The sequence below is a fragment of the Barbus barbus genome (genome assembly GCF_936440315.1).
Source record: "Barbus barbus genome assembly, chromosome: 37".
NCBI classification, from domain to species: domain Eukaryota; kingdom Metazoa; phylum Chordata; class Actinopteri; order Cypriniformes; family Cyprinidae; genus Barbus; species Barbus barbus.
In genome coordinates, this window is record NC_136715.1 from 22137675 (window position 1) to 22161048 (window position 23374).

A 23374-nucleotide genomic window follows, 5' to 3' on the forward strand; every position below is an offset into this window, starting at 1 on the left:
ACTAAATGTAATGTAAAATAAGCAGCAAAAACTGTTTTCAACATTCATAATAATAAGATCATAATATTTAAATGAATAATTGAGCACCAGCTCGGCATATTAGACCTTATATTGGAGGGCCTTTGAATTTTGTGTTGGACAACATGGGGATTTGAATTAAAGAGGTTAAGAAGCCCTATATAAGTGGAAGGATGAATAAATGTGCACGTTGCTTCCTGCTCCTTACAGTTTGTGCCATTCCGGGATTACATGGACCGGACGGGAAACCACGTGTTGAGTATGGCACGACTGGCCAAAGACGTTTTGGCTGAGATTCCTGACCAGTTCATTTCTTACATGAAGAGCCGGGGAATCAAACCCAATCCGGCGCCGCCTCCGTACACACCGCCAGGACACACACACCACACACAGATCTGAGCACACGCTCCCAAACCTGCTTTAACACAACAGCTCCTCTCCCTGGAGTCATGGGATAGCTGTACTGGAGCTTTTCTTTTAGGGTTTAGCTCCCAGTGTTACCGTGTGTTTGAACTCTCCGAGACACTCTGAGGTACAGTGGCGTTTCTGTTTGTGCCATTTATATTTTCTGCCCATTTGTTAAATTCTTTTTTTTCCTCGGAAGGATGGTGTGATCCACGAATCTGACCCAAGGGCAGCTTTTATGTTTGTTTTGTTTAAAAATATCTATATCTTGGCCTGTGACTGTTTCTTATTTTGTGGATCAGTTGACAAGAGGATGAAGAGCAGGAGGAGGAGGATGTTTGTGGTTTCAACTTGTGCCTGTCTGTGACTGTTTCAGTGTACCAGGACAAGTGTGCCCTAATCTGACATTTGACCTTACTCCACATCGGTATACTAGAGTGTGCGCTTTACGGTGACGTTTTTAGATTTGTATCACTTTCATTTCGTATCAGATCAGGCCTGTGCCCATTTGGGTTTATTACGTTAAGTATTGCTTGTGCAAAAATGTTATTTGATACTCCGTCTTTATCCATTATGATTTAGGAAAGCATGCATGTGTGAGGAGAGGCGAAATGAATAATTTTTATTCATGAATGGTGTGATGAGAGATGTACTATTTTCCCACAATTTCACCTGCCTAAAGTGACTGTAGAAGCACAACTTCATCAATAATCAGCATTGCTCTTGCTCATGTGCTTTTGTAGGAATGCATAGGGGCATTTTGGCCGACCCTGCGTAAGTGCAGCACAGCCGATATGGGTCCTCTCTCCCTCTCAGGCAGAAATGAGGCCCGGAGTGTGTTCAGAATGGTGTCACCCACTCAACCACAGTTCATTCACCAATGCAATTTTGTCAAGAGGCTTTTAATCAAATAAGAGTGCCTGATGTATCTGTACTCTGCCAGTATAGGGCTGAATGGAGGAGCTTGTGTAACTGAGCACATTACAGTCCTGTCTGGGTATAATAACCAAGGGCATTTAGCCCTGTGACGGTGTTCATTATCTCCAGATGTATTTCTGCCAACCCATAAACCTTTGACAGAGCATCAAAGCATCAGAGGCTTTTCATCCCCCAGATGTCATTAATGTATTTTATTCTATCTATTTTAAAATTCAAAATGTTTTTTTTTTTTTTCAATTCAAATGAGTTGATTATTTGATATGTATTTATTGCACACAATATTATTGCTCTTTTAAATTTTTTAATTTTCACGATTTAAGTCAATTATTCTATTTGTTTTTAAAATAAATTATGAGATTGTTACACACCATATACTATATTAACACTACTTTTGTCCTTTTTCATGTCATTAACACATTTCATTCTGTAGATTTGTGTGTTTATCCACCTAGTTTTTTTTCTTGAGGTTTAAATCAGTTGACTTTCTTCAGTTTAATCAATTTGTATTTCAGACCATATAATTGTTTTTTTATTATTATAATATATTTTATTTTTATTTTTATTATTTTATTTTATGTTCTGAATAAATTTTTGGATTTTACACATCTAATACCACATTAATAAAAATAATATATATTTTTTTATTTTCTCCTAGAAAAACTGCATGTCATTAATACATTTTATTCTATGTGTGTGTTTGTCCACCTAAATTTACAATTCTAAATAATGCTTAATTCAGATATAAATCTGTTGATTTTCTTTTGTTGAACTGATTTGTATTTATTGCAGAGACAATTACTGCTTTTTAATTCTGTTTTTAGTACATTATTAAATAAATTATAGGATTTTTACACACCGTATGCCACATTAATAAATATCCTACCCTCAAGATAATCACTGGAAAGATTGTTGCAAATTAAAAAATAAAAACATGAAAAACACCTAATAAACCTTTATCCCAAATGATTCCATGAAAATGCCAGGAAACTAGTTTAACTATGCATATCATCAAATGATTTTACTACACAGAGGCTTGGTCAACTGTCATTACAGAATCAATCCAATGTGGGGAACGTTTTCTAAATCTAGCGTTTTAGGATATTTTAATGCAACACTAATACTTTATATTACAAAACAGCTTTACACTTACCACAGCGTTTAACTGCCTCATTTTGGGTTTGAAAAACAACAAAACGTTATAACTGAAATTACCCACAATCAAAGTGTCAATGTTTACACTGCTGCAGTTTCCCCAAAGAAGGTCCAGCGATCATCTTGGGAGCCATTGACGTCGGATGAATAGGATGTTGCGACAGTAATTGTATCCGTCCATTTCAATGCCTTTGAATGAATGACCTTTTCGCAGTAGCAACCCCACACTATTCAGTCTGTTCATCTGTTCATCAGTTCTGCGAAGTCAGTTTAAAAAAAAATCTATTCTATCTAGTTTTTTTGTGTGTTTATCTAGAAAAGCACACAAAGGAGATTCAAGCTTTTTGCATATTTCATAGTGAGAGATTCGATAGCGATGCAAACATCATCACTGCTGTCCAAAGCTAATACTTCTGAAGATATAGGGCATATTTACAGTATACTTCATGTACACTCTCAGCAAAAAAAAAAAAAAAAAAGTTACAAAAGTTGTCACTTGAAAAGGTGTAACCTTTTCAAAAGGTATACGTATGTACCATTTAAGTACTAATAGGTACCAATGTGCACCCTTTAGGAGTAAATAAGGTACAAGGGTGTATCTTTTGAAAAGGTACAGCCCCAGCAGCTTTTGTACATTTTTGAGTGATTTTGATGATCGCATCACTATCCATTTGAGTATCCGATTTTATTGGACCATAAAATTGTTTCTCCACAACACAGGTTTAAGTCCAAGGCCCGGTTTCATAGACAGGGCTTAGACTAAGCCAGGATTGTTCAATGGGGAAATTTAAGTAATTTTTATTAACATGCCTTAGAAAAAAAAAAATATTACTGGTGTGCATCTCGAGACAAAACCAAGGCACTGATATATTTTAAGATCATTCAATGCAAGTTTCTTTCAGTTAAAACAGCTCAGACTTACACTTTAGTCTGGGACTAGGTTTAAGCCTTGTCTGCGAAACCGGGGGCAAATTTATTATTCCTGCACTATATGCAAATTTTTTTACTGTACTTAATGTGGCTCAAAAGAACTGAAAACAGGAGGAAGCAAAAACTCTATGAAAAATTGCTTGTACAAAACCCAACAGCATTGTGATCAGCATTAAATTTGAAAAACTACCAAACTGTTTGCTGAAATAAATGCTGCCCATTCACGCAGAACGCCTTTGCGTTAAAAGAAAAAGTTAGGCTGCACACAAAATGGCAAAAAAGAAAGAAAGAAAAAGCAGGGTCTTGCGGCAAGATTTTAAAAGCTGAACTTCTTTTAACTTCACAAGATTTTAAAAAAATGTGCCGCAAAGGTCAAACATGTCCATTTAACCAGTGCATGTTTACATAGATAAAAACAGCTACAACGTGTTTTTAAAGCAAAAATACAGTCAGCACTGCAGTGGTGCATGGGAATTGAGAGCATACTGCTATGATCTGTTTTCCAGCATGGACCTACAAATGTTTACAGTCTACTGTTTTTCGTAAGCAATTCACATTTCTCTGAAACATTAAGGGAGCACTTTATTGCAATGTCATAGGCCTGCTTTAAATAAACATCTGTTTGTTTCCCTTTCTTGAGATGATGTTGTGAGAAAATGGATTTATTATTGTTCCTGCCTGGAATGTACGATAAGCCATTAAATACAGTGTTCAGCAAAGAAAATGACCAGCGTTCGTGAGGATTGAATCGCTTCATAAGACGTTTGTACCTGTATTACAGGAAGTGTGTGACGCAGGACCTGTAACAAATACACCGAGTGCTGTTCACATGTAAAATACTGTAGAGACTGTTTTCATTGGAATACTTGTGCATGTATGGCCTGAAATTTAGTGGACTGATTGGGATTGTTTTCTCTTGCTATTTCTGTAGTTATGTTGGGATGTTTTATATATATATACAGTATATTACAATATATTTTAATAATCATAATTTATTTTCACCTGAGGCATTGGCAGCCAACCAGCATATCATAACCATTATTATTATTAATTTGTTAAAAATCCAACTTGTAATATACATACAGTATAAATCACAAAAATAATGTTCTTTAAAAAATTATTTTCATTAATGCAACATACAATAGACCATTTTTAGCATTTTATTGTTATTATTATCATTTGTTTTGCATGTTTGCTCCCAACAAATTCTATTGTACATGATCTTTGTCATATGGTGGGTTGTGAAATGCTTTGTATTGAAATGCCTTAACTAAATAAGAATAAAAAATGAAGTCTTTTACAAACTCTTGTCCGTGCACTTTGTAGAGTATGTGTATTTATAGCTGCTGGTGGACTGTATGTTGAAAGGTTTCCACCATTATCACGTTCACTGCGAGACTGTGGCCCTTAATGTGGTGACCTGCTGTTCTCCGCTGCTGTTGAGTCATGCAGGAAACTTGTGACACTTCACAGATAATGAAGAGAACCAGATAAATTAGAGCTTCAGGAGACAACAAGAGTCACATTCAGAAACGCATCAGACTATTTTGAGGCAATGAGTGAGTAATATTTTCAAGGCGCTTTCAGTTCAGTTTCATTAACAAATATGTCACTGACTAAAAAGAACATGTGGAGGAAAAGAAGAGAGAAAATATGGAGGGAATAATGAAAATAATGAATATAAATACTATGCTTTGTTCCATGGGAGTGATGCTTCAGGACCCTCATTTTGCATTGGACATAAAGTGCCAAAGATGTTTACCTTAATAAAGTAAGCAAAAGCTTAAACCTTAACATTTATTAACACTTTAAAGCCTGACAGAAGAAATAATAAACATGGAACATTAAATGGAATAGTTTATTTTAGACAAACCATATAAGATTATACTCGCGGAGTATTAAATATCAATTTTATTCAGAGACCCAAACAGAGCGAAAATATGCAAATTGGTACAGTTGCTGATATTTATATGGCCAAAGGTTAGATGGCTTGTAATGTAAATCAATGAGATCTTTATAACAACATAGCATATGTAAAATGCATATGGAAATCAGTCACCCTATATCTCCAACAATATATAGATGATATTTAAATGCTTAGTTCATTGATCAAAGCTCGAAAGTTTTAATTCAGTGTAATACACTGATGATTAAGACATGCCCAGAATGAATGAATGAATTAATTAATTAAAAAATAATAAAAAGAAATGAAACCAGCAGGTTGGCTGATCTGTCTATACAATATGTGACTCTGGACCACGAAACCAGTTATTGGTTTTTTTTGTGTGACTCTGGACCACAAAACCTGGACACAATTGTTCGAAATGTATATAAATAAGCTTTCCATTGATGTATGGTTTGTTAGGATCAGACAATATTTGGCTGAGATACAACTATTTGAAAATCTGGAATCAGAGGGTGCAAAAAAAATCAAAATATTGAGAAAATCACCTTTAAAGTTGTTCAAATGAAGTTCTTAGCAATGCATATTACTAATTAAAAATGAAATTTTGATATATTTACAGTAGGAAATTTACAAAATATCTTCATGGAACATGATCTTTACTTAATATCCTAATGATTTTTGGCATAAAATAAAAATCAATAATTTTGACCCATACAGTGTATTTTTGGCTATTGCTACAAATATACCCCAATGACTTAAGACTGGTTTTGTGGTCCAGGGTCACATAGATTCATAGCGCACCGGTAGAGAGAGATAATGCCAGATTACACTTTTAAGTATTGGATTTCCACCTAAATATATACACTTTTCAGTGGTTTGAATTATACCTTTCTAAGATGCAATTTTATAGACAGTTTATACTTTTTTTATTTGTACATAAATGGTCCATGGCAAACATATTTGAACAGGTTGTGAACACTGTCTTCAGACTTTGAAAAAAATCAGTACAAACTTTACTGCCGCATGTTAACAGGCCTCTGGAGGCTAGACCGTCTCATTTAACAAGGTGTGGCCTTTAAATCCCGTGTCCTTTGGTAGCTCAGCTACCAAAACTGACCTCAGTAGACTACAGCGGATAGTCCAGACAACACTTCCTCTTTGAACTGTTGCCGTCTGGTCGGCACTACAGAGCATCAGAACAGCCAGACGTAGGAAACGTTTCTTCCCTCAGGCCATCTGCCTCATGAACAGTTAAATGTTCTCACCACTGTGCAATACAAACAATTACAATACCAACACGATCTATGCTCATATGTATTATACTTATATCATAGCTATCCACATTCCCTTACATAATTTGCATGGGCTATCTGTACATATACTGTCTATTGTCTTTTTGTATATTGTGTATTGTTTTCACACATTTATTTTTACTCACTTATTTCTATTTTGATATCTGTGTCTTGTCACTGTCATCTTGTCTGTGCACTGGAAGCTTCTCACCAAGACACATTCCTTGTGTGTGTAAGCAAGCTTGGCAATAAAGCTCTTTCTGATTCTGATTCTCTGAATGGGACACAGTTTTAGTTAACCTGATGAGCGGACTGATACAGCATTTCCATGGACGATCCCTGAAAGCTGCGACTGACCAATCAGAATCAAGTAACTAATTCAATCATATTGTTGCCGAGGTGTCTACTCTCTTTTAAAAGCTTACTTTTCTGTCCAGTAATGTTTATATTTAGCTCTGATTTTCTTCATTTCGACGCCTGATTAGTGATTTCAACCTGCCAGTTCAGTCTTTTCACTATCCAAAGAATAATGTCTTAAAATGTCCCAAAACAACAACTAAAAAAGAGAGCATTAAGATAAATGATGCATGCAATACAACTTTGTGAAGCTCCTAATGATACTGTAATCAGTGGACATTTCCAATCACAACTGTTGTTGTCCACAGTAATGTGTCATCATGTCATATTGTAAAAGAACTTGCTCTTCAAATTAAAGGGCCAGGTCTGACCTGCTGTTAGATATTTGCCCTTTACACTACTTGTAACTTTTCATTATTTCTTAATTTGAATGAGAAATTGAGCTGTCATATCTTAGATTTAAAACCATGTGAGGATCACAGCCTTCAACCTGCTAATTCGAACCGTGACTTGTCCTTGTAGACGATTTCTAATTGACACCTGAATCAATGAGACTCTCAGTGAATGTGTCGCCACTTTTTTCTTTCTCTCTCGCTCTTATGCACACATGCAGTTACTTTCCTTAATGAGAGGCTCTGCCTCTGTGCCATCTGGGGGACTCGAGCAGCTGTCAGAGCCTCAAATCTGATCTGAGACCAGGCACCTGCCAGCCTCCTCTGCACCCACACAATTAGAAACACGTTCTCATAAGGAATCTGTGTGAACTGTGTCCTGTCTGACAGATGAATCCAGACCAATATGTGCAATGCGCCACAATAAATGTGTGCTCTCATTAGATTAGTGCTACACTCATCTATGTAAATATCTTGAGGGATGACAGGAGCCACATGGGTTTTAGGCATCCAGAAATTATTCCGGGGTTGTGATTAGGCCTATACATAACACTCATCGCAGGGGACATATTTATGATGGAAAACAAAGGTAAGTGATTTTTTATTTTTTTTTGTGATAAATGATGTGCGGTCATAATTTGCATGTGCCTATGAACAAACTTAAAAAAAAAATTTTTTTAAAGTGGTTGCATCATTTTAAACTTTAAAATCCATCAATGGAGGAGCACTGCGGAAAATGATAACTGCAGTATATAATCAAATCATTCAAGTCTCAATATATAAGCAGTGAAATCTGATTGATGAATGAACAATTCCTTTAATCAGTTGAGTTCACAACAACGATCTAAATATTGTATTCACGATTCATTTATCTGGTTGTGTTCAACCCTGTGATTCATTTGCCATGGTTAATATCTCACTGCGATGGCATTTCTGTCTGTTTATCACACAACTATTCTATGACATAAGACTTTTTGAGTTATAAAGTCCCTTTATGAGAGGTAAAGACAGTAACAGATCCTTTTCAATCACTTTTTGTAAGGATACACCCATTATAATAGTTGTACAGAATGTTATGGTTTTATATTAAAACTACATCAGCCACAGTGCATCAACTGGCCTTTCATTATTCTCTATTTCAGATAGAAGGTTGTGGTGGCTTCTGTTGAAAGATGGGCTAATGACCTATGAAGTATACTGGCGCCATCTACTGGCCCTTGAGTAAAGATCATGAGCATGACATGAGTATGTGAGGCCACTTCTGATATCGTTTTACCCAAGTGGTCTGTCTCTATGGAGCTTATAATATGACAAAACTATTTGAATTTGAATTGTGTAAATTTGAATTACTGACAAGTGTCATTTAACAAAACCGAATATTATGTGGCATTTAACATAGTTCTGAATTAGATTTTTTTAAAACTTGAATAATGAACATTTGAAATTAGACAACTGAATTTTTTTTATGGCAGTTTTTTTTATGGACATGTATTTTCAAACAGCAGATTTTTTGTTCTGAATTCTTTGAATGCAAATATCCAGTTTTAAAAAATACAGCTTCAAGTTTTCAAGATAAAGAAGAAATTCGGAACATCAAATTCAATATTTAAAATTCAAAGCGCAGAAAATCAGATCGTAAAGAAAGTAGGTCAGAGGTCATCCACAGGGAAGAGATGAACTCCGAAAAGTCAAACGAAGCATTTACTGCGACCGGGAGGGGATATATTTGGTTCATTTAGGCTAGTTTTGTCCTGGCCATAACATAATAACTCGTGGGAGTCATTGGTGTTTCACATTTTAGAGCAGTCACTGCAGAAAATCAATTAAATCTGTATGTGGGAGTGTGTGTGAAAAAAAAAAATCAGATGTAAACCCCTTTGTAATCTTTAACATTTCCATAAGTAACTGTAATTTAATTACACATTTTGTTCTTAGTAACTGTAACTAATTACAATTACTTTTATTTTGTAATTAAATTACATAATTCTGTTACATGTAACTAGTTACTCCCCAACACTGCACATTAATTCATTGACATGATATTTAATACACTTGTTTTGTAGAGCAAATAGTTTTAAAGTTGCTGCATTATTTATTTATTTTACATTTAGTTATTGCATTTTTTTTTGGGGGGGGGGGGGGGGGGGGTTTACACTTTGTTATAACTTATTTATTAAGTATTAATGTTAAAAGTCCCATGTCCCAAGAAAAATGGTTGTGTCAGAAGAAAAATGCTTTTTTACTTGAGTTTAAAATATAAAGATAAAAAATAGGTGTCCCACTGCCTTTTTTTTTTTTTTGAACGTAAAACCAAAATATATTTCCATGCACCTATTTGTAACAGAATCTGCCAAATACTTGTCTGTTGGCATTGGTTTTTCATTTTGCTTTTCGCCTCCTCCACTTACATTTAATCAAAATCAACTGCTATTTTTTTTTTTTATTCATTATTTGACAGTGTCACGATTCCTGGCCATGAACTTCCATTCGTTCACCACCAGAGGTCACCCTCTCACCACAGACTTTCACACTACACAACACACTGGACTACATTTCCCATCATCCATTGCACTGACGACACACACACAGCTGATTACACTAATCACGCTCACAGCTGAGAACTATCACCCAAACACTTTATAAGCCTTTGACTTCCGCTCTGTCACTGCTGAGTATTGTTTAGCATTTATCACAGTCTCTGCTGATAGCTACTTTACCAAGCCTTTCCCAGTTTCTTGTTTTAGTCTAGCCTTGCCTGTTTACTTGTGTTTTGATACCTGCCCGTGTTTCCTGGATCTACCACTTTGCCTTGCCGTTCGGACTTTGTTTGCTCCTCGATTGGATTATTGCTCTCGTACCTGGATTAACCCTCTGTCTAGCCCCTTTGGATACTGTACACCGGTCGTCGACCCACGCTTGCCCTAGGAATACCCTTGTGTCTTGCCTGTGCCAATCCTGTCTGCTGTTGTTTGACCCAGCCTGTGAACTGACAATGTTTACCAATAAAAGCTTGCAAATGGATCCCCATGACTCATGCCTCGTAACAGACAGGGACAATAGACAGTCAGAAAACAGCCCCAGAATTAGCAACAGAGCTAAATTTCATCTGCTGTCCCTATTTGTCAAATGAGCAGACAGAATCATATACTGGAAAACTGTGACACGAGATATGCTGCTGTAACCTATATGAAATATTTTTTTACAAAGACACACAAAAGTATTTAAACAATCTGATCAAATTCTTATTTTCACTTCCATATAATTGCCCAGTACTGATAAACATATAATATGAATTTAGTACATTTATAATATAATTCACATGCTTTAAATTGGCTAATTTTAGGGTTAGTTTACCCTAATGAAAATCATTTTAATCATTCATGCTGTAGAGTCGGAGTGGCAGGGAAGACAAGAAGTTCCGTCTTTGCCAGGTTGAGCTGTAGGTGATGTTCTTTCATCCATGCCGAGATGTCCGCCAGGCAGCCTGAGATCCGTGCAGCTACCGTTGGATCATCTGGTTGAAAAGAGAGATAGAGCTGTGTGTCATCGGCGTAGCAGTGATAGGAGAAGCCATGTGCATGTATGATGGGACCCAGCGATGTAGTGTATGTGGAGAAGAGGAGGGGTCCAAGAACCGATCCCTGAGGAACTCCAGTGACCAGTTGATGTGGTTTGGATACCTCCCCTCCCCAGACCACCCTGAAAGATCTACCGGTGAGATAAGATTCAAACCAGCGAAGTGGAATCCCAGTGATGCCCAGTGATGAGAGGGTAGACAGGAGAATCTGATGATTGACAGTGTCAAAAGCAGCAGAAAGATCCAGCAGAGTGAGGACTGATGATTTGGAATCGGCCTTTGCAGTTCGCAGGGAGTAGCTCAGTCTCTGTTGAATGGCCACTCCTGAAACCTGACTGTTTAGCATCCAGTTTGTTGTACTGTGAAAGAAACCGTGAGAGCTGGTTGAAGACAACTCGTTCGAGTGTTTTCCCTACGAATAGAAGGAGAGAGACAGGTCTGTAGTTTTCTAAAAGAGAAGTGTTTAATGTAGGTTTTTTGATCAGTGGGGTTACCCGTGCCTGCTTGAATGCTTTGGGGAAGATGCCTGTGAGGAGAGATGTGTTGATAATGTGTGTGAGTGTTGGAGAGATTGTTTGGAGAAGGTGTGAGGGGATTGGGTCGAGAGGACATGTTGTAGGATGGCTGGAGAGGAGAAGTTTGGATACTTCTGCCTCGGTGAGGGGACAGAAGGAGAAGATGGGAGTTAGAGCAGTGGATGTGGTTGATTGGAGGTCCTGTGGAGTTGAGAACTGGTTACTGGTTGTTCTAGTTTTGTCTGTGAAAAAAGAGGCAAAGTCGTCAGCGGTTATCAAAGTGGTGGGAGGTGGAGGAGGGGGAGGAGGAGAGAATTAAATGTTCTGAAGAGATTACGCATTTCTGGAGCGCTGTTGATCTTGTTGTGGAAATGTGAGGATTTGGCAGTGTGGACTTCAGTAGAGAAAGATGAAAGCAAAGACTGATACCTACTTTGAGATCGAATGAAGCTAGGAGTGACTGGAAGTCTGTAGCATAAGGCCTGTCTAGGTGAATGTTGAAATCGCAGAAGACTAAGAGTGGAGTGCCATCCTCCATGAAAGAGGACAGCAGTCCATCCAGCTCATCTAGGAAGGTTGGTAGAATTTGGCCAGGGGGACGGTAGATTACACAATCTGCAGTCTTATAGGAGCTGTTACAGTAACAGCATGAGATTCAAATGAGTTGAGATTGCCTAGGGGAGAGTGGGTAGAGTATTTCCAATTGTTAGAAATTAGCAAACCAGTGCCCCCACCCCGGCCAACTTGCCTAGGGGTGTGAGAGAAAGAGAAATTGTGAGAGAGAGCAGCTGGGGTTGCAGAGTCTTCTGGACGAATCCAGGTCTCAGTCAAGCCCAGGATGCTGAGTGTGGAATTTAAGGAAAAAGCAGAAATGAAGTCTGCATTGTTGACAGCTGACTGGCAATTCCAAAGACCTACAGAGAAAGAAAGAGGTGCAGTGGAAGATGTAGAGATAGGGCGCAGGGTTATGTAACCTTCTGCGTGTGTTTTTAGAGCGAGGTTGAGAGAGAACCGGAATGGTTTGGAAACACATGATAGATGTGGAAGGATAGAGGATAGGAAAGTGTGAGGGAAGATAAAAACCATACTTAAGTGTGTGCTCGGTGTCGTTGCTCGGTCAAAGTCGCGCAGGGAAAAGTCTTTACACTCGTTGGTCTTCAGACAAGTCAGCGCTCTGACATCAAATAAATACAGTCTAAGAAACTAGAGTGAAAACAGCTGTGGCCGGCTTCTGATCACCCCAGCCAATAAGGTAGGACTGCTAATAGCTCAAGACGAAACTAACACTTTGCACAATCACACAGGCTCGTTCTCAGCTGAGGCGCAAATTATTCTAATTACCAGTAAGTGCAATCAAACATAAAAACCCCAACGAAAATGCAGAGTAGAAATAGGTAGGAAACGAATTATTCCTTCCTAGCAGCAAATAAATAATTTAAACAACAGAACTGCGACCAAGTATTCAAAACACTTACGCGAGCTGCCATCCGTCTGGGCAAGAAGTTGTTCAGCATGCTCTGTTCGGAAGGGCCTGATCCTCCTGATGTTGTGCAATGCAAACATGCATGATAGAGCTGTCTTTATAATATGGTCCTTGAAGGTCAGTTGGTCACCAAAGAATAATTTTTGATGAACCTAGCAGGACAACCCGGTCTCATCCCAAGTCGTCACATATTGACGCTTGGTTTTTGCGTCGCTTTTTGACGCTCAAGGTACCCCTTTAGCGTCACTTTTCGACGTGAAGGGAAGCGTAACTTTTCGGCATCGATATGCTAACACGCTATTGGGAATTTTATCGTCATAATAAGGTTGCCATTATTGCATATATGTAGGGGTGTGATTTTTGAATGTAAACAGTCAAAATAGTGACTTACCCAACCCCTGCCCCTAAACCTACCATCTGTGAAGAAAACGCAAGATATAGGAGGCAGATGCAAGTACTGGCATAATTTATTTCAAAATGATTAATCACGTCGAAAAGTGACGCTAAAGGGGTACCTTGAGCGTCAAAAAGCGACGCAAAAACCAAGCGTCAATATGTGACGAGTTGGGATGAGACTGTGTTAAGCAGGATGATGAAATCATGCTGTAGAGTCGGAGTGGCAGGGAAAACGAGAGGCTCAGTCTTTGCCAGGTTGAGCTGCAGATGATGTTCTTTCATCCATGCTGAGATGTTAGTCAGGCAGCCTGAGATCCATGCAGCTACTATTGGATTGTCTGGATTGGATTGTGTGTGTTATCAATGGTACAATATGGTAGGAGAAACCATGTGGTTGTATAATGGGTCCCAGTGATGTAGTGTATATGGTGAAGAACTGATCCCTGAGGAGACCCTGTGGCCAGTTGATGTTATTTGTATACCTTTCCTCCCCAGGAAACCCTGAAAGACCTACCTGTTAGATAATATTCATTTCAGTGGCGTGCAGATTCTGTGATGGTAGACAGGATAATCTGATGATTCACAGTGTCAAAAGTGGCAGATAGATCCAGCAGAATAAGAACTGATGACTTGGAATCAGCTTTCTCTAACTGCAGGGCTACAGTGACCGACAGCAAAGCAGTCTCAGTTGCATGGCAGCTGCTGAAACCTGATTGGTTAAATTTCAGCTGGTCATTCTGTGAAAAAAAATGTAACTGTGTCTATAAAGGTGTGAACCAAATGGTCCATTCAATTAGAATAACAAAGGAACAGCATTCCTCAGGAATATCTCGTAGATTGCAGGATCTCCAGCGGGAAGGTCCTAGCAGTATTGTTTAGCCCCTTTGTCTTCAGGTATGAAATTATATCCCACAGGCAGAACTTTGGGAGAAGCTAGGATTCATACAAGGGTTAAGATTGTTTGAAGGAAGACATGCTAACATCGCTATTGAAGAACTGCTACACTACCATCTTCAATAAATTCTTCTCCCCAAAATATTTTGGTCAAGCATACTTAATTTTTTATATTAGAGAAATGTATTACATTGGTGAGCCACCCAAAAGACTGCTCAGCAAAAATACAGTAAAGATGATGATGCATGGGGCAACTTTTTAGGTTAGAAGTGGTATTATGCAATGGCCTGTCTAGACAGATATTGTCTTGACATGAAGTTAAAGTGGACTAATTGAAAGAGAACAACTGCACACTCAATTAAGCATAATAAATAGCCTATGCTTAAGTGAGTGTGCCTTTGTTCTCTTTCAACTAGATCATATTTTTTCCTTCAACTTCACCTCTATAGGTGTGCGTTTGCTTTGCCTCACTTGCTCAAAGAAGTTAAAGTGGATCATAAAGTGCCACTTGCTTTATTTACATCCAGAGATGAGAAATAGGTGGGTGAGGGAAGAGAGGATTACACTACAGGGAAAAGGTGGAAGGGTGAAAGGGAGTGTAAGTTTTGCCTAAAAGTAACTGGTAGAGGAATTGGTGGCACACAGGTAATAATATCTAGGTTAAATATAATAAAGAAATGAGCAGAGATGTGTAGAGGTTTTACCAAATGTTGTCTGTGGTACAGCTGTGGTGCTTTTGAGATTGAATGAAGCTAGGAGTGGAAGTGGAAGTCTGCAGTGTAAGGCTTCTCCAGATGGATTTCAAAGTCAACAAAGACTACAAGTGGACTGCCATGGGGACAGCATGAGGACAGCAGCCCAAACAGCTCCTCTATAAAATATTATAAATGACCAGGAAGGTGATAAATCATTACAATATGGAGTTTAACTACAAACCCGATTCCAAAAAAGTTGGGACACTGTACAAATTACGAATAAAAAAGGAATGCAATAATTTACAAATCTCATAAACTTATATTTTATTCACAATAGAATATAGATAACATATCAAATGTTGAAAGTGAGACATTTTGAAATGTCATGCCAAATATTAGCTCATTTTGGATTTCATGAGAGCTACACATTCCAAAAAAGTTGGGACAGGTAGCAATAAGAGGCCGGAAAAGTTAAATGTACATATAAGGAACAGCTGGAGGACCAATTTGCAACTTATTAGGTCAATTGGCAACATGATTGGGTATAAAAAGAGCCTCTCAGAGTGGCAGTGTCTCTCAGAAGTCAAGATGGCAAGAGGATCACCAATGCTGCGGCGAAAAATAGTGGAGCAATATCAGAAAGGAGTTTCTCAGAGAAAAATTGCAAAGAGTTTGAAGTTATCATCATCTACAGTGCATAATATCATCCAAAGATTCAGAGAATCTGGAACAATCTCTGTGCGTAAGGGTTATGGCCGGAAAACCATACTGGATGCCCATGATCTTTGGGTCCTTAGACGGCACTGCATCACATACAGGAATGCTACTGTAATGGAAATCACAACATGGGCTCAGGAATACTTCCAGAAAACATTGTCGGTGAACACAATCCACCGTGCCATTCGCCGTTGCCGGCTAAAACTCTATAGGTCAAAAAAGAAGCCATATCTAAACATGATCCAGAAGTGCAGACGTTTTCTCTGGGCCAAGGCTTATTTAAAATGGACTGTGGCAAAGTGGAAAACTGTTCTGTGGTCAGACAAATCAAAATTTGAAGTTCTTTTTGGAAAATTGGGACGCCATGTCATCCGGACTAGAGAGGACAAGGACAACCCAAGTTGTTATCAGCGCTCAGTTCAGAAGCCTGCATCTCTGATGGTATGGGGTTGCATGAGTGCGTGTGGCATGGGCAGCTTACACATCTGGAAAGGCGCCATCGATGCTGAAAGGTATATCCAAGTTCTAGAACAACATATGCTCCCATCCAGACGTTGTCTCTTTCAGGGAAGACCTTGCATTTTCCAACATGACAATGCCAGACCACATACTGCATCAATTACAACATCATGGCTGCGTAGAAGGAGGATCCGGGTACTGAAATGGCCAGCCTGCAGTCCAGATCTTTCACCCATATAAAACATTTGGCGCATCATAAAGAGGAAGATGCGACAAAGAAGACCTAAGACAGTTGAGCAACTAGAAGCCTGTATTAGACAAGAATGGGGCAACCTTCCTATTCCTAAACTTGAGCAACTTGTCTCCTCAGTCCCCAGACGTTTGCAGACTGTTATAAAAAGAAGAGGGGATGCCACACAGTGGTAAACATGGCCTTGTCCCAACTTTTTTGAGATGTGTTGATGCCATGAAATTTAAAATACACTTATTTTTCCCTTAAAATGATACATTTTCTGAGTTTAAACATTTGATATGTCATCTATGTTGTATTCTGAATAAAATATTGAAATTTGAAACTTCCACATCATTGCATTCTGTTTTTACTCACAATTTGTACAGTGTCCCAACTTTTTTGGAATCGGTTTTGTACTCAGTAGTTGAAACTCAAAATAATTTTTAATGCATAGGGAAGAGTGGGTTGAATATTTCCAATTATTACAAAAGACCAGTACCCTTCCAACCTGATGGGGAGTCTTCTGGACGAATTCAGGTCACAGTCAAGCCCAAGATACTAAGAGTAGACCGAGAAGCAATGGCCAGAATGATAACAATCTTTTGCACTCTAATCTTGAAACACTCGTTTACTTTATATTTGTGTGTATTTTTTAATAAAGTCTTTTAGTAAATGTTCATTAATAAAGTTATTTAACCTATTTGGAGAACAACACTTTTTTTCACTTAGAAATTATATATTGTGATTAAAAAAAACAACAAAAAAAAAACAATATTTGATACCGTCACATACCTAATGTACATACTACATACATACAATAGTGTCTGAAGCAAAATTATTTAAAAACCTTGTTTACTTTCTGTATTCTGATCAATTAAATAATTGTACTTGTAAATGTCTCTTTATATCCCCTTATTAAGCTAAAACACTTAATTTAAAAAATTTGCAAGTCAATGGTAACTAAAACTGTTTTGTTACCAACATTCTTCAATATAGGGTCCGTGGGCAGGTCGTCTGGAGACTCCATACAGCAGTAACGTACCAACGGCTCTTGCTTGCGTTTTCCAAAATCGTCGTAAAAAAAAATATAAAAATACTATAGGTGTTAGTTCCATTGAACTCTATTGGTAATGACGGGACTTGCGACCGTAGTGATTTTGGGTCATTCTACAGAAACGTCAACTTTTGGTATGGCAAGATGTCTTAAAATGTATTTATTTTTCTAACATTTAAACTTAGACCGCATTATTACATTACCTTTTGACTATATGATTTCATATAAATGTCAGCTTAATTTTTTTTAGCTTTTTTGTACAATTATTTCAAGACCGCATGTACTATATATATATATTTTTTTTTTATTTATTATTATTTTTTTTGTTACTCGTGTTAACTTCTTTAGCAATATTAAAAGTTTTTATGAAATATTATTTCTCAATTTTTTTCAGCACATGTTGTCAGAGTTACATAAAAATAATGAAAATGCACGAAATAAGGAGATTATGTTTTATTTATTTAATGTGACAGAAAAAAAAAGTACAGTAACACAGTAACACCGGTGACATACATAAGACCTGATATACTGATCTTCACTGTTGTTATCCATAAGGAAGGTAAAACCAGTGACTATTTTCATGAAAAATGCATTTTACAAAATGTCTGCTGCAAGTTATCAAACCACATGTTGTCAATCATGGTATACTCACTAAATTAAGTAGCTTAATCCATTTGTATTATAAGTTTTTTTTTTGGTTTTTTTTGTTTTTTTTACAATTGCCTAACAATAAATAGGTCATACCAGTGACGTCAACTAAAAGCTTCATATGAAATCATGAGATAAATGAGAAAAATTCTCATAACTGAAAAGAAACAGTGGACATAACATGGGCCTTTTTTCATGGATGCTTAGAAAATAGGGAGGAAGTCCATTTCAAAATAACAGATTTTTATTAAACGGTAACACCAATGACACAACTCCAGGGACCACTGTTTTCATTATATATTTTATAGTATTTATTTAGCATTTTGTTTTATAATCCAATTATATAATATATTTGATAGTTATGAATACATTAATGTATTTTAAATGGTAGAAAAAAACCTCAAAATAAAGCACTTTCCCACTGTACATGGCTGTGGGGACTAGCAGTTTTGTGGTGCTTGGAATTCTTTATAATTAATAAAAAATAAATAAATAAATGCAGCTGTAACATTACAGAAACATGCCATGGTCAGCAACTCTAAGTTGTATGAGTTACATAACTCTTATGACAGTTTTCAAGTCATATTTCTTTGGGGGGAAAATACTTGGTGTTACTATGTTTGTGACATGAACATTTTAGACGTGAAAAATATTAGTACTGTGGTATTATTTAAAGTAACTTTAGAGTAACTGTTAAGTTACTCCAAGGTTTCCACATAATTATCATGTTATATGTGTAATTTCGGTTAGTATATGCTGTATATAGATTTATTAACAACATGCTGGAAACATGCTTCTTTTTCCTCTCATAACTTGACATTATAATAGACATGATTACTAATTAGTGCTGTCAAACTGTGTATATGCATTATGTATATATAAATACACACATGCATGTATATATTTAAGAAATATATGTTATGTTTATAGATTAAATATATTTATATATAATATAAATTATATGAATACAAATTTGTACATGTAAATATTTTCAAAATATATACTGTATGTGTGTGTATTTATATATACATAATAAATATACACAGTACACACATATTAAGTAAATAAAAACTTTTACTTTGGATGTGTTTAATCGCGATTAATTACGCCTAGGTTCCTAGCTGATGAAGAAAAATTTACAGAGCAGCCGTCAAGTATTAGACAGTGATCTAGGTTCTTACATGCAAAAGTTTTTGGTCCAATACCTCATTTTTTTCTGAATTTAGCAGTAAGAAATTGCTAGTCATCCAGTTTTTGATATCAACTATACATTCCGTTAGTTTTGCAAATTGGTAAGTTTCATCAGGTTGCGAAGAAATATAGAGCTGGGTATCATCAGCATAACAGTGAAAGCTAACACCATGTTTCCTAATGATATCTCCCAAGGGTAACATGTAAAGCATGAAAAGTAAGGGGCCAAGTACTGAGCCTTGAGGTACTCCATACTGCACTTGTGATTGGTATGATACCTCTTAATTTACTGCCACAAATTGATGGCGGTCAGATAAGTACGATTTGAACCATGCCAATGCACTTCCTCTAATGCCAACATAATTTTCTAGTCTATTTAAAAGAATGTTGTGGTCGATAGCGTCAAACGCGGTGCTAGGATCCAGTAGCGCTAATAGAGAGATACAACCACGATCAGATGAAAAAAGCAAAAAACAAAAAAAAAAAACATCTGCAATTCCATGGTTTTAGCCAAACTCTCTAGTGGTTTTTAGGCTTAAAGACTTATTTTTATTAGGTTGAGGATCTGGATATTTAGACATTCTCAAAGACAAATTTTTGTAAAGGTTTAGAATTTTTTTATTTATTTTTTTTGGTTTGAAATGTTAGTTTTTGCATTCATTTTACTACAGTCAAACCTAAACACAGAGAAAGGCATTTTGTTACATATAACATCAAAATTCAACAAAAATGTAACAAAAATGAACAGGAATGCTGTATCAGAGATTAATCAATCTGATTTTAACCTCTTATTTGTGTCTTCTGGCTCAATTTTGCAGTATTGTTACAGCCACACCAGTTAATTTGTTTGTGTGTATAATAATGTGTTGTGTGTGTGTGTGAGAGTGATTGTGTCTAAGTGAGTGTGTGTTTGCGTGTGTGTGTCTGTTTTGTACTCTTGATGTTTTAGTGTGTAACCCCTTCCTTGCTTTGTGTTACAGTCACACTAGTTCATATATGTGTGTCTGTGGGGGGGGGGGGGGGGGGGGATTGTACACACAAAAATAATTATCTGTATTTTCGTGTTTTTGCGTATTTCCCATTCATTTCCAATGGCGGTCATTTTTGACCATGAACAACACAAGTGTGCCTTTTTATGGCCATTTAGCTTTTTCAAATCAAGTCCACGACTATTTTATTTGTGTATGTGTTCGTGCATTTTTGTGACAAATGAGGACATATATTTTTATAATAACACAGGTATGACACAGGTATTACACGGTGAAGGTGACTTTTCAGGACATTGACCCATGTCCCCACTTTTCAAAACGCTTAGAAATTATACAGAGTGAGTTTTTTTTGGGAAAGTTGAAATGCACAGTCTCCTGTGAGGGCTAAGTTTAGGTGTAGGGCAATAGCACATACAGTTTGTTCAGTATAAAAACCATTACGCCTATGGGATGTCCCCGCTTTTCACAAAAACAAACATGTCTGTGTGTGTGTGTGTAGTCAATCAAAATTAATTGACAATCAATTGACAAATCAATTTGACAATCGTTTTTATTTGGAGTACTATATATATGCATTTTCATGAGACCATCAGGGCCTTTTTTTAAATTGATTAGTATTTGTAAAGTCCATCCCATATTCTTTGGCTATTTGGAGTTGCATGGAGATGTGGTAAATCTTGTGTTAAAGCCCCTCTTAGATGTGGTTATGGCAGAGAATGATTGTCTAGTTTGGGGCAATTCAACTTTATTGAAGTCCATTGCAGATCCCTGGAGTAGGCCTAAAGCATAAAATAATCAAAAACTCCCTCCGCTAGTACACTGTAAAATCCAATGACTTTAAATCATTTCAGTGGAGGAAACGGATTTCCTCAATTAATTTAAGTTTAGAAACCAACAGTTATGAGTACTGTAAACTAAATGAATATGTCCTAAAAATAAAATGAATTTAATAACAATGACTCTCTTATATATTTACCTGCTATATACTTAACAAGCTAAAGCATAATAAAACAAGAGACTCAGACAAGAAAATTAGACAAAAAGAACGACAAACAGCCCCTTCAAGAATGAGAAGCAAAGAAGAGCCAGACTGAGGTTTGTAAAAGATTGTTAAAATTGGACTGTAGAGGACTGGAGTAAGATGTCAACTTTGCCCAACACCTTGTCGTCTAATGGTTATATGGAGACCTGGAGAGACCCACTGTGAAATTTGGTGGAGGATCGTGATGATCTGAGGATACTTCAGCAAGGCTGGAATCGGTCACATTCATCTGTGTGAAGGGCACATGAATCAAGCCACAAGATTGTCCTGGAAGAAATCTGAAGAAAACACATCCATAGCCTAAAACTGTTCTAAACATGCCCACTTATACTGTCTTTATGGAATTTCTGTCTGCACCTATAATCTATTCTCATCAGGCAACATTACATATTGTCTATCAGAATCAGAATCAGAATCAGAAACTTTATTGCCATTGTCTGCAAACACAATTCACAAACTAGGAACTTGCTTCGGTGACAGAGTGCAACATAAAAACACTGAATAATAATAATAATAATAATTTACGAAGTAAAAATTTTCCTATTTTAAAAAGCATATAAAAAATGTAAAAAATGACTTATTTAAAGTGACTAATGTTATAAAAGTGACCAACTGATGCAAATGTTATAAAATGTCCAGCTCAGTACAGATGTTATGTAGTGTCCAGCTCAACAATTGTTATAAAGTGTTCATGAGACCAACGGCAGAGGGGAAAAAACTGTTCTTATGGCGAGAGGTTCTGGTCCAAATGGACCGTAACCTTCTGCCAGAGGGAAGTGGCTCAAATAGTCCATGTCCAGGGTGAGAAGAGTCAGCTGCTATCCGGCCTGCTCGCCCCCCAGTCCTGGAGACGTACAGGTCCTTGAGAGATGGAAGGCTGCAGCCGATTACCTTCTCAGCAGAGTGCACAATGCGCTGCAGTCTCTGTTTGTCCCTGGCAGTGGCCCCAGCATACCACACAGTGATGGAAGAGGTGAGGATGGACTCAATGATGGCCGTATAGAACTGCACCATCATCTGGACTGGCAGCTTGGCTTTCCTCAGCTGCCGCAGGAAGTACATCCTCTGCTGGGCCTATCCATGCTGACCTTGAAATCTAGAATACTCTACTTAATGGAACAGCCTTTTTTTCTCTCTTTTTTTCTCCATTCCCATAAAGCTTTTAAGTTTAGGTCTTTATCTACCCTTAACAGAGACTCTTTTAGTTATCTGCTAAAAATCTAAACCTCAATTTCCAGGACCAACAATCTACCACCCCAGTTGCACTCTGCATTTTCTGTATTATATACACTTAAAAAATTAAAAATAAATGTTTTTGTATTAGTCTCATCCTTTCATCCATAAGGTCACAACATCAACATAAAATGACCGGAGGAATTATCTATTTTGTCTAACACAAAACTGAGGTAAAGGACTGATTACAAAATTACAAAAATCTTTACCTATTCCTGTCTTTGTTGACATTCATTTGGCAAAATGTAGAGGCTGCTGTTTTATTTTAGACAAGTGGGCCAGTAAGCTACGGATATTTAATATTACTCCACATTCAGTGTGGTCATGAAAAATCATCTTTATTTTCACAAATTAAAAGAATGCATGACAACTGGAATGGCAGGACAGTTGTGTGCTTATAGAGATCTCAGAAGAAAACATTCACTAAATAAACATTTTAATTACGAAATTTAAGAAAAAGTAAGAAACCGGCACCGATGTTTTTCCACTTCAAGCATTGGTTCAAATGCAAAAATACATTGGTACAGACCAATCATAATTTTTTTTTTTTTTTTTTAAGTTTTTGTAGAGTCTACTGTTTTGTAGATTTTACTTTGTAAGGATAAAAAGGCATTTAAATGTCAAATATTAAGGTATACAATCATCTCACAAAACAGACGGTACAGAACAGATTAATTATATGTAACACTGAGTACAATGTGTTTGCCTGCATTATAAGATATGTAAACATGAATGAAATACAGATCATTGTAGTTCATTCAAATTGAGGTAGTAATAACTTGTCTTTGCAGGTGCTTTTCATTGCACTTAAAATATATCTCAAAAATCAAAGTGTGAATTTCACTTGCCAATGGCAAG

At 36.9% G+C, this 23374-nt stretch overlaps 1 protein-coding gene across 2 annotated transcripts in view; it reads left to right on the forward strand.

Annotated features, from left to right (window-relative positions):
• Nucleotides 1-1734, forward strand: part of cpne5b (copine Vb) — a gene marked incomplete at its 3' end in the record, with an annotated part of 164198 nt that extends 162464 nt beyond the window's left edge. Inside the window, exon 20 of one of the 2 annotated variants that reach the window (XM_079396420.1) lies at nucleotides 229-1734. In XM_079396420.1, coding sequence (XP_079252546.1) covers nucleotides 229-417 — 189 coding nt within the window. The remainder of the gene's footprint in view (nucleotides 1-228) is intronic. The other variant, XM_079396421.1, reaches the window with a different exon arrangement.
• Nucleotides 1735-23374: the final 21640 nt, after the last annotated feature.